The following is a 12,243-nucleotide window of genomic DNA, read 5'->3' as shown; positions in this document are numbered from 1 at the left end:
TAGTTTAAAAATACTAATTACGAAAAGTATTGAGAAAGTTCAAGCATAAGAAATTAACATTTCTGACATTAGAGATATCATTACTTTTTTTATCAAGAACATTGTCCTACTTTCCCTTTTAGGTCCCATGTGCCTTAATACTTCCAAATAATCCAAATTTATTATCAGCATGTCAGTTTATCTCTGCTTTTGTACAGGAGTACAAAAAGCAGACTTCAAAGCCATTTTTGTCCTATACATGCATATCAAAGGAAACACCTATTTTATTTTGCTTCATCAAAGTCCATTAAGTACTATTTTAGCATTATGGAAATAACACAATTTGACATTCAGTGAATTTGATATACATCAAGGTGTCTTCATTAATTCTCTCAGCTAGGTTTTACTTTTTCAAATCACATAAAAAATCATGTGTATATAAATATCAGATATATAATTTGTCTAATGAACCATTGTATTCAAAATGATTAAAAACATAGAATTATGATAGTCTATGAATTTTTAGCAGGTGATAATTCTATTAATTATGGGTTTATGGTAGTTTTAACTTACACAGTCACCCTTCAGCATTGTGGTGCTGGTTCTGAATTTTTTCCTTCACTCATTTATGCAAATCTTAAACCACTGCAAAAAGTTCTGACTCTGAAGTATTTTTTAAGCTCTTGTTAAGGTTAATCAAAGTTACTTAAAAGCAAACCCTAAAAGCTTCTTCACTATATAGGACATGAGTCTTTCTTCACAAATACATTTTAAAATAATGACATGGGTTTAGATTCTCAAGTAATGTGTGACCCTGATGCTCATTAGCAGAGGAATAATTTATACTTCTGAAGCTGCCTGTGGTGTTCAGGGCAAAAAGTGTTATGTTTCAGTGATAAACTTTTCTGCTTAACTGATCTTTTTAGACAGTAGTACCATGAATTGCTCATTTTTTTATACAATTCTTTTCTTGACACCAGGAAGTAACTCTGCATTATTTTTACATAACCGTTGTTGACAAAGCTCCGGACATTTAGGATTTCATGGCTGTTGTCATGCTGTGCAACTTTGCCACTCAGGACTCCATTGCAAGAAAAGAACTCATTTCATATGCTCCAGAGAAGGCTTATATGATTTGAGCTATAGGAGAACATTCCTAAGTTATCAGTAAAGGATCTCTGACACAGAGTTGAGTAGTTCTGTTGCCCTTCAGTAAAAGGCAACATTAAACTCGCATATTAAGTGGTTTATTATACAATTAGGAAATTTCTCTACAAATCTTTGTAATCATTTTATGAATGAAGATCATAGGTAAGTCCTAGTTTATGAACTGCACAGAAATAATGAAGTTAGCCCAGTACCATGATTTTTCCAACAGCAGGGATGGAGAAATAAGCATATATGTTTCTGCCTCTCCACTAGGCTGCAGCTTCTCAAGGAGGGTTAGTGAGCCGCTTCCACCCTGGATGGGGGTGAGGAAGTAGCAGGCGAGTCCTATCTTTGGAACATGAGCAGGTGCATGAGGGGGCCCTGCACCAGTGGGGTATCAGGGTGTGATTTAATGGATCCCAGTCTCAGTTCCCCAGCAGCCAGAGCTGCAATGTCTCCCGTGGGGCCACCAGGAGCCTCTGTGGGTGGACCAGTCTGAGGCTCCTAATTGCTGTGGTCTCAGCTGGACAGGAAACTGCTGGACAGGAAACTGCAGTGGCAGACTGAGCCAGAGTGAGCCTGAGTGTGGAGTTAGCCATGCCCCAATCCCAGTGTGAGCAGGGCTGGATGGCCAGTGTCATGTGGTGATAGACCCTCTCCTCTGTTTTCCTAATGGCCTGCCACTTCCGCTTCTCTTTCTGGATGGTACCAGACTGATAATCCCCTCCGCCCGCCAGCAACTGCAGTCTCAGTGAGGAAATAGAAGCAGGGATGCCGACAGTTAGAAAAATTGCAACAGTTCAGCAGGGAAATTAGCAGCCATGCATATCTCATGAAATTAAAACACTTACCTACGACACTGCTATGATTTATTTTTAAGTCCATGATTTTCCAGGGCCTTTATCATTGGGTGGTGGGGCGGAGGAGTTATGCTATGCATGTAGAAATAAGTTAAGAATATTAAAAGTTGCAAAGTGGAGACTTTAGTTAGTCTCAGTTCTGGCATTTCCAATCCATACAACCGGAATTCTTCCCCCTTGTGCATTGTGATGTAGTGTTTAATTACACGGTCACAGTGCAAACCTATGTCAGGTTTGTCTGAATTTATGTATTAAAATATCTTAATGTACCAGTGGCAAGTTCAGTTTGGTTGAAATGTAAATTAATATGCACTAAAACCACCAGACTAAAAGTCATTTGTGCACTTCCTATTAGACCTTTGGTTTGGATTTTAAAAAGCACTAAATATTGGACTAACTGTGACTCCAGTTAGCCCTGGTCTACACTAGGACTTTAGGTCGAATTTAGCAACGTTAAATCGATTTAAACCTGCACCCGTCCACACAGTGAAGCCCTTTATTTCGACTTAAAGGGCTGTTAAAATCGATTTCCTTACTCCACCCCTGACAAGTGGATTAGCGCTTAAATCGACGTTCCCAGCTCAAATTTGGGGTACTGTGGACACAATTCGATGGTATTGGCCTCCGGGAGCTATCCCAGAGTGCTCCATTCTGACCGCTCTGGACAGCATTCTCAACTCAGATGCACTGTCCAGGTAGACAGGAAAAGAACCGCAAACTTTTGAATCTCATTTCCTGTTTGGCCAGCGTGGCAAGCTGCAGGTGACCATGCAGAGCTCATCAGCACAGGTGACCATGATGGAGTCCCAGAATCGCAAAAGAGCTCCAGCATGGACCGAACGGGAGGTACGGGATCTGATCGCTGTTTGGGGAGAGGAATCCGTGCTATCAGAACTCCGTTCCAGTTTTCGAAATGCCAAAACCTTTGTGAAAATCTCCCAGGGCATGAAGGACAGAGGCCATAACAGGGACCCGAAGCAGTGCCGCGTGAAACTGAAGGAGCTGAGGCAAGCCTACCAGAAAACCAGAGAGACGAACAGCCGCTCTGGGTCAGAGCCCCAAACATGCCGCTTCTATGATGAGCTGCATGCCATTTTAGGGGGTTCAGCCACCACTACCCCAGCCGTGTTGTTTGACTCCTTCAATGGAGATGGAGGCAATACGGAAGCAGGTTTTGGGGACGAAGAAGATGATGATGAGGAGGAGGTTGTAGATAGCTCACAGCAAGCAAGCGGAGAAACCGGTTTTCCCGACAGCCAGGAACTGTTTCTCACCCTAGACCTGGAGCCAGTACCCCCCGAACCCACCCAAGGCTGCCTCCTGGACCCAGCAGGCGGAGAAGGGACCTCTGGTGAGTGTACCTTTTAAAATGCTATACATGGTTTAAAAGCAAGCATGTGAAAGGATTACTTTGCCCTGGCATTTGCGGTTCTCCTAGATGTAGTCCTAAAGCCTTTGCAAACGGTTTCTGGGGAGGGCAGCCTTATTTCGTCCTTCATGGTAGGACACTTTATCACTCCAGGCCAGTAACACATACTCGGGAATCACTGTAGAACAAAGCATTGCAGTGTATGTTTGCTGGCATTCAACCAAAATCCGTTCTTTATCTCTCTGTGTTATCCTCAGGAGAGTGAGATATAATTCATGGTCACCTGGTTGAAATAGAGTGCTTTTCTTCAGGGACACTCAGTATAGCCCATTCCTGCTGGGCTGTTTGCCTGTGGCTGAACAGAAATGTTCGCCGCTGTTAGCCACAGGGAGGGGGGAAGTTTGAGGGGGTAGTCAGGCGGTGGGAGGAGGCAAAATGCGACCTTGTAATGAAAGCACATGTGCTATGTATGTAATGTTAACAGCAAGGTTTACCCTGAAAGAGTGTAGCGACTGTTTTATAAAATGTGTCTTTTTAAATACCGCTGTCCCTTTTTTTTTCTCCACCAGCTGCATGTGTTTCAATGATCACAGGATCTTCTCCTTCCCAGAGGCTAGTGAAGCTTAGAAAGAAAAAAAAATGCACTCGCGATGAAATGTTCTCCGAGCTCATGCTGTCCTCCCACACTGACAGAGCACAGACGAATGCGTGGAGGCAAATAATGTCAGAGTGCAGGAAAGCACAAAATGACCGGGAGGAGAGGTGGAGGGCTGAAGAGAGTAAGTGGCGGGCTGAAGACAGGGCTGAAGCTCAAATGTGGCGGCAGCGTGATGAGAGGAGGCAGGATTCAATGCTGAGGCTGCTGCAGGACCAAACCAGAATGCTCCAGTGTATGGTTGAGCTGCAGCAAAGGCAGCTGGAGCACAGACTGCCACTGCTGCCCCTCTGTAACCAACCGCCCTCCTCCCCAAGTTCCATAGCCTCCACACCCAGACGCCCAAGAACGCGGTGGGGGGGCCTCCGGCCAACCAGCCACTCCACCACAGAGGATTGCCCAAAAAAAAGAAGGCTGTCATTCAATAAATTTTAAAGTTGTAAACTTTTAAAGTGCTGTGCTTAAAGTGCTGTGTGGCATTTTCCTTCCCTCCTCCACCACCCCTCCTGGGATACCTTGGTAGTCATCTCCCTATTTGTGTGATGAATGAATAACGAATGCATGACTGTGAAGCAGCAATGACTTTATTGCCTCTGCAACCGGTGATTAAAGGGAGGAGGGGAGGGTGGTTAGCTTACAGGGAAGTAGAGTGAACCAAGGGGCGGGGGGTTTCATCAAGGAGAAACAAACAGAACTTTCACACCGTAGCCTGGCCAGTCATGAAACTGGTTTTCAAAGCTTCTCTGATGCGTACCGCGCCCTCCTGTGCTCTTCTAACCGCCCTGGTGTCTGGCTGCGCGTAACCAGCAGCTAGGCGATTTGCCTCAGCCTCCCACCCCGCCATAAACGTCTCCCCCTTACTCTCACAGATATTGTGGAGCACACAGCAAGCAGTAATAACAGTGGGAATATTGATTTCGCTGAGGTCTAAGCGAGTCAGTAAACTGCGCCAGCGCGCCTTTAAACGTCCAAATGCACATTCTACCACCATTCTGCACTTGCTCAGCCTGTAGTTGAACAGCTCCTGACCACTGTCCAGGCTGCCTGTGTACGGCTTCATGAGCCATGGCATTAAGGGGTAGGCTGGGTCCCCAAGGATACATATAGGCATTTCAACATCCGCAAGGGTTATTTTCTGGTCTGGGAATAAAGTCCCTTCCTGCAGCTTTTGAAACAGACCAGAGTTCCTGAAGATGCGAGCGTCATGCACCTTTCCCGGCCATCCCACGTTGATGTTGGTGAAACGTCCCTTGTGATCCACCAGAGCTTGCAGCACTATCGAAAAGTACCCCTTGCGGTTTATGTACTCGCCGGCTTGGTGCTCTGGTGCCAAGATTGGGATATGGGTTCCGTCTATAGCCCCACCACAGTTAGGGAATCCCATTGCAGCAAAGCCATCCACTATGACCTGCACATTTCCCAGGGTCACTAACCTTGATATCAGCAGATCTTTGATTGCGTGAGCTACTTGCATCACAGCAGCCCCCACAGTAGATTTGCCCACTCCAAATTGATTCCCAACTGACCGGTAGCTGTCTGCATTGCAAGCTTCCACAGGGCTATCGCCACTCGCTTCTCAACTGTGAGGGCTGCTCTCATCCTGGTATTCATGCGCTTCAGGGCAGGGGAAAGCAAGTCACAAAGTTCCATGAAAGTGCCCTTACGCATGCGAAAGTTTCGCAGCCACTGGGAATCGTCCCAGACCTGCAACACTATGCGGTCCCACCAGTCTGTGCTTGTTTCCCGAGCCCAGAATCGGCATTCCACAGCATGAACCTGCCCCATTAGCACCATGATGCATGCATTGGCAGGGCCCATGCTTTCAGAGAAATCTGTGTCCATGTCCTGATCACTCACGGGACCGCGCTGACGTCGCCTCCTCGCCCGGTATCGCGTTGCCATGTTCTGGTGCTGCATATACTGCTGGATAATGCGTGTGGTGGTTGATGTGCTCCTAATTGCCAAAATGAGCTGAGCGGCCTCCATGCTTGCCTTGGTATGGCGTCCGCACAGAAAAAAGGCGCGGAACGATTGTCTGCCGTTGCTCTGACGGAGGGAGGGGCGACTGACGACACGGCTTACAGGGTTGGCTTCAGGGAGCTAAAATCAACAAAGGGTGTGCCTGTACATCAAGGAGTATTTCAGGCAGGACTGCACGGAGGGTTCCAATAAGAAATGGTGCACCAAAGTTATCGTTGTTATTGGAACAAGGAGGTTAGCCTGGCCTCTGATTGATACATGGCTAGATTAACCTCGCTGCGCCTTCTCTGTGACTGACTGCAGTGTGATCTAGACAGGGGAGGAGGAAAATGAGTACAAAACAAATCTGGTCTATTTCTTGTTCTGACCCACTCCATCTATCCTTTACATCTTTGGCTGGCAGCAGACGGTGCAGAAGGACTGCATGCCATCCACATCTCATGGCTGCTTGGCAGAAGATGGTACAGTACGACTGCTAGCCATCTTCATCTCTTGCCTGCCTGGCATAAGATGGTACAATACGACTGCTAGCAATCCTCATCTCTTGCCTGCCTGGCAGAAGATGGTACAGTACGACTGCTAGCAGTCCGTATCGCCTGCCCGCTCACCATAAGACGGTTCAATAGGACTGCAGGACTAAAGAGAATGACCTGGTCAAGTCACTCCAAATTTAGTCCCTGCGCCCATGTCTGCCCAGGCGCTCCCAGCCGACGTGGCCAGGAGCACCTCGGACACGACGAGGACGACTACCAGTCGTATTGCACCGTCTGCTGCCAGAAGGCAATGGGTTGCTGCTACTGTGCAGCAAAGCCGTACCGCGTCTGCCAGCACCCAGGAGACATAGGGTGACGGTTACCTGAGCGGGCTCCATGCTTGCCGTGGTATGGCGTCTGCACAGGTAACTCAGGAAAAAAGGCGCGAAATGATTGTCTGCCCTTGTTTTCACGGGGGGAGGGAGGGTGGGAACGGGGTCCTGACGATATGTACCCATAACCACCCGCGACAATGTTTTAGCCCCATCAGGCATTGGGATATCAACCCAGAATTCCAATGGGCAGCGGAGACTGTGGGAACTGTGGGATAGCTACCCACAGTGCAACGCTCCGGAAGTCGACGCTTGCCTCGGTACTGTGGAAGCGCTCTGCCGAGTTAATGCACTTAATGCACTTAGAGCATTTTCTGTGGGGACACACACACTCGAATATATAAAACCGATTTCAAAAAAACCGACTTCTATAAATTCGACCTAATTTCGTAGTGTAGACATACCCTTAGAGTGAGGAGATTCTTCCATTAACAGCAGTGGGAGCAGAATTAAGTCTTAAAGCCTTAATGTTCTGAAACTCTGACCATCGTTCATTATAGGCAAGGCTGCTTATTATTGCGGCTGCTTCCCACTTTTCATGAAAACACCTTGTGTTCACTTCCTTATAACTTTGCCAAACTTTAACCGTTTGTGCTGAAATGTTCCATGTTTGACTCAGCCTGATTTAAAAATAAAATAAAATAAAATAAATCATTGAAAACTGGGTAGCCATTTCCAAGGGTGAGGCTAGGGGAAAATGTTTTCCTTGCTGGCAAACTTTTCTTTGAGACGCTCTGGTGCTCCCATGCTTTGGAGCAGAGACTTGAAATTTGGTGGAGGATAGCCTTTGTGTGTGGGACCTGCCTTTTGCCATCCATATTAAAATTCACCCACATTTGGCCAAGATATAAGTCTTTGAAAAATCACATTCTACACATGCTAAGTAGAGACTTTTAGATCTGAATAGCTAATTTCCCTGAAAATTCCATCTGTACTGGGCATGCTCCAGCTCAGGGCTGAGCAGGATTTTTTTTCATTCAATTGCAGCATTCGGCTCTTGCGGGCCTTTCTGGGCACTTGAACTGAGAGCAGTGAGCCTCTCTCTCATGTGTACTCAATGCAGGGGAAGCAGATTGGGACAAGAAGCCTGCAGGATTGGGAGACTGGGACTAGAGGCTGGAAGATGGGGAAACTGGACATTTGGAACCAGAAGATCTGGCACTGGAAACCTGCGAGGCGCCTGGGACTGGATAGGCAAGAATCTGGAGACTAGGAGCAGGGGAGGAAAATGGTGGGGGGGAGGTGGGAGGGGAGCAAGGAGGTGAGAAGGAGACTGAAATCAGATGAAGTGCTATGGGGACTGGGTTTGGCTGTGCAAGGAGACTGGAGATAGGATGAGAAGCCTGAGTCATGAAGACTGGGACTGCCGAAGTGAGAAGAATGGAACTAGGATTAGGCACCAAAGGTGGGGAACAGACTGGACTGGGTCAAAAGATCGGCTGGAGGGAACAGGGTAAAAAGTATCACATGGGTGCGGGGCAGAAGAATCTACTAGAGCACGCTCCCCTTCAGAACTTGAAGTGGAAGCCAAAATCTCTGAGTCTTAGGGCTTGTCTTCACTATGGGGGGAAATGCTACTCCAGCTACATAAATAACATAGCTAGAGTCAACATAGCTTAGATTGACTTATCCCAGTGTCTTCACTGTGCTGCATCAATGGGAGATACTCTCCAGTAGACTTCCCTTACTCTTCTTGCAGAGCTGGAGCACTGGGGTCAACCAGAGAGCGCTCTGCTGTCAATTTAGTGGATCTTCACTAGACTCACTACATTGATCCCTGCTGCATCAAGTGCAGCAGCATTGATCTCCCCATAGTGAAATCAGCCCTTACTATTCTTCTGCTCTCAGGAAATATCTGTGAAACCCACTGGCAAATTATTCCATCGCCCCCTAATGATGGTCCAGATAGAGAATGACAACCAACTTGTCAATTTATTATGTTAGATCAAGTGAAGAGGTCTGTTCAGTGGGTCTAAATGATCCAACTCATGTGAAAATCCATAGGATACCGATATGGAATTTATTTTTGTTTCAGTTTGATGTTTTAAAAACCTAATCAATTACTTACACACATACATACACACACACTGTTAAAAACAGTATTAAAGGTGCAAAGTCAAGAGTTCAAATGTTAGGAAATGCCACAATCAAGGTTGCCTCTCCACCAGGTAGTGATATTTTAACAACAGATCTTAAGGCTCCCTCCCTTGCTCTAGAGGAATCTATGCACTACTGGTTTGTATATTATCATTACTTTGTATGTGGTAAGTTTCACATGAAACACCTGTTTATCTTGCCTCAGTACCAACACTTCTTCAGTCAAACACTGTTTTTTCTGAATAAATCAGAAAACTAGTGAGATGAGCTAAAAGGTGAAGTATTGATTGAATATTTATTCATTTTGAAGAAAAAGCACTGCATGTCATCATTTTCAGGGAATGGACCTGATCAAACACTTCTGTGTGGTTTCAGACTAGAACAGTAAGCTACTGTGAGGTCTACAAGTTTCCTAATTACCATTTACCTAACATTAAATATTCTTTTTTAAATAGTTCTTATATGCATTCCCTTTCAAGAAAAGTATAACTTGAAAAAAAGTCTGTAATTAAAGTCACTAAGTCATTAGATAAATGTAGAAATCTGGTAAAACCCTGTAAATGAAAGTCAGTCTCTGTGAAGAAGCCTATAATGGGTTCCATTATTCTTCCATAGACCATGGGCTTTTCACATTTGGGCTACATTACCAGACAAACGCTATCAACAACTGGCCACAAGATTGGCTCTAATAACTTTAGCCTTCTTTCTGTTCCATTTAGGTTCTTATACCATGCCCTTCACTATATTAAGTGAGTACCTAGGAGAGTCTATGCGAGATAAACTGAGAAAGAGAGATTAAGTGACTGGCCCAAGGTCACACATGAACTCTGCAGAAGCATCAGATCATTTATCAGGTCATTAACCACAAACCTTCCTTCCTCTTTCTGTGAAGCCAGTAGCTTAGGGTTTGTCTACACTTACTGGGGGATTGACATGTGACGATCAATGCATTAGCAGTCAATTTAGCGGGTCTAGTGAAGACCCGCTAAATTGACTGCAGATCGCTCTCCCATCGACTCCTGTACTCCACCGGAATAAGAAGTGTGAGGGGAGTCAAAGAGAATGTGTCTCCCATCGACATAGCATAGTGTGAACTCCATGGTAAGTAGATCTAAGTACATTGACTTCAGCTACATTTTCACATAGCTGAAGTTGCGTAACTTATTCGATCTCCTCCTGAAGTGTAGACAAGGCTTTAGTTTGGCTTATGCTGCTTTGTTCATTTGGAATAGGTAGAAGGACTACAAGGAATAGTCAAGCCAGACCATAATATCTTTATTTCCTTATGTCTGAAAAACAGGAAGAAAAATATTCCAAAACAAGGTTTCCCTAAATTATGCCTTTGTTTTTATTACTTCATTTATTATTTGTACTGTGGCAGTCCCAAAAGTCACCCATTTTGATAATGATTATAAAAAAGAAAACAACACAAGAAGACATGATCCCCTCCCCCCAAAAATTGTCACCTGATACTCTTTTTCTTTTCCAAGATCACTTATAGGAGAGATCATTTCTCTCCTACATTCATGCAGTCCCTGCAGTTTAAAATGCTTTTAAATGTGCTGGCATTGAACACAAAACCAAGAAAAACCTCAGAGAAAACATAACACAAAAATAACCACAGAATTTTGCATCATAATGGTCATTTTGATTTTAATAATTTCAGCTTTCCCCAGCTCTGCCACTGGGGAGTTTGCATCGTCCAGCAACCAGAGAGTCAATTTTTCATGGATTTTACCCCTAATGCATACATGGAATGAGGAGAGGTAAATGTCATGTGACTCAGTTCCCATTTCTTGGCTTCTCTGAAACTTTGACTTTGTATTCGTGGATGTGGTGTAAAGCCTATATATATTTTCCTGGAAGCTTTCTGGTGACCATTTATTATGGCATGTTTTAAAGTATGAATGGATTATACAAAACTCTATGGCCCAGATCCACATCTGGCATACATCTGTTTAGTTCCGTAGAAATAAATGATAACTGAGTTTGTGGGACTGACAACTTTTTCAGACGTTCTAGGCAAGCAGAATGTAATCAGGGCTGGTACTTTATTTCAACCACATACTTTCTGCACAGTAGCTGAAATATTTAATTTAAACTCCTATGCACCTAACTTGCATCACATGGAATATGTGATAACTTATCCAAACCCACACATTAATAGTTCAAAATGTGTTACTTTAAGGGCTAGAACCTCAGCTGATAAACATTATGTGCATGGGGTTTAAAATGAAATGTTTTGGCCACCATGCAGGAAGAATTGTGGCTGGGGTAAATTTATGAGCCCTGAATGTCATCAACCACCTTGCCAAAGCAAGTGGCTGTGGGAAAATCCATGCATCCCACAGACTCACTTGCAAGAGGAATACAGATCACTGTTGCAGGTAGAGTGGGTGAGGATGCATATTGGGGAGCTGGGAAGGTGCAGCACAGGACAGAGTACAGATGGAGATGCAAAAGAGGTTAGGGTAGTATAATATGATGGACAGATTTTTTTTTAAATGAAAATATAAAATAACCAATAAAGCTTAAAAGTAAAATACAATCTTCTTATATTTTGCCAGCAGGTGAACTGACTCTACTTACAACAATAATTCTAGGTAGCATAGGATGAGAACTGACCCCTGAACTCAATATAATATGTACCTAACAGATGGGTTCTCACATGACTGGTTTCATGCTTAAAATATAATGTACACATACAGGGGCGGCTCTACCAATTTTGCCGCCCCAAGCAGTCACCGCTGAATTGCCACCGCCGCAACAGCGGTGGAACTGCTGCCCAAAAGCCGCCGTGGCGGGAAGAGCGGCGGAGCTGCTGCCGAATTGCCGTCGCAGGACACGGACTGCCAGCCAATTCTAAATGCCACCCCAAGGACCTGCTTGGAAAGCTGGTGCCTGGAGCCAGCCCTGTATGCAAGCATGCACACACAATACAGACACATTTTTTAATCATTACAGTCCAGCATTAGAAACTCTATTGTTAGTTACATATCATAACACACTATAGTCATAGTGGGGGCAAAAGACCTATCTGGCTTTAAGATTAAACCCGATAAGTTTATGGAGGAGATGATATGATGGGATAACATGATTTTGGCAATTAATTGATCTTTAAATATTCATGTTAAATAGGCCCAATGGCCTGTGATGGGATGTTAGATGGGGTGGGATCTGAGTTACTACAGAGAATTCTTTCCAGGGTATCTGGCTGGTGAATCTTGCCCACATGCTCAGGGTTCAGCTGATCGCCATAATTGGGGTCCAGAAGGAATTTTCCTCCTGG

General features: G+C 44.8%; 1 protein-coding gene across 1 annotated transcript; it reads left to right on the top strand.

The window, feature by feature from the left end:
• Positions 1 to 2,703: 2,703 nt before the first annotated feature.
• On the top strand, positions 2,704 to 9,753 carry LOC144930531 (uncharacterized). The gene is made up of 3 exons (XM_078852665.1): positions 2,704 to 3,339; positions 3,927 to 4,136; positions 9,674 to 9,753. Exons 1-3 carry the CDS (start codon positions 2,757 to 2,759, stop codon positions 9,751 to 9,753), a joined length of 873 nt encoding a protein of 290 aa, XP_078708791.1. The 5' UTR covers positions 2,704 to 2,756.
• The last annotated feature ends 2,490 nt before the right edge of the window (positions 9,754 to 12,243 follow it).

The sequence above is a fragment of the Lepidochelys kempii genome, chromosome 4, assembly GCF_965140285.1.
Source record: "Lepidochelys kempii isolate rLepKem1 chromosome 4, rLepKem1.hap1, whole genome shotgun sequence".
In the NCBI taxonomy this organism is placed as follows: Eukaryota; Metazoa; Chordata; order Testudines; family Cheloniidae; genus Lepidochelys; species Lepidochelys kempii.
Note: the sequence above shows the minus strand (reverse complement) of the source record. Positions and strands in the feature narration are given on the sequence as shown.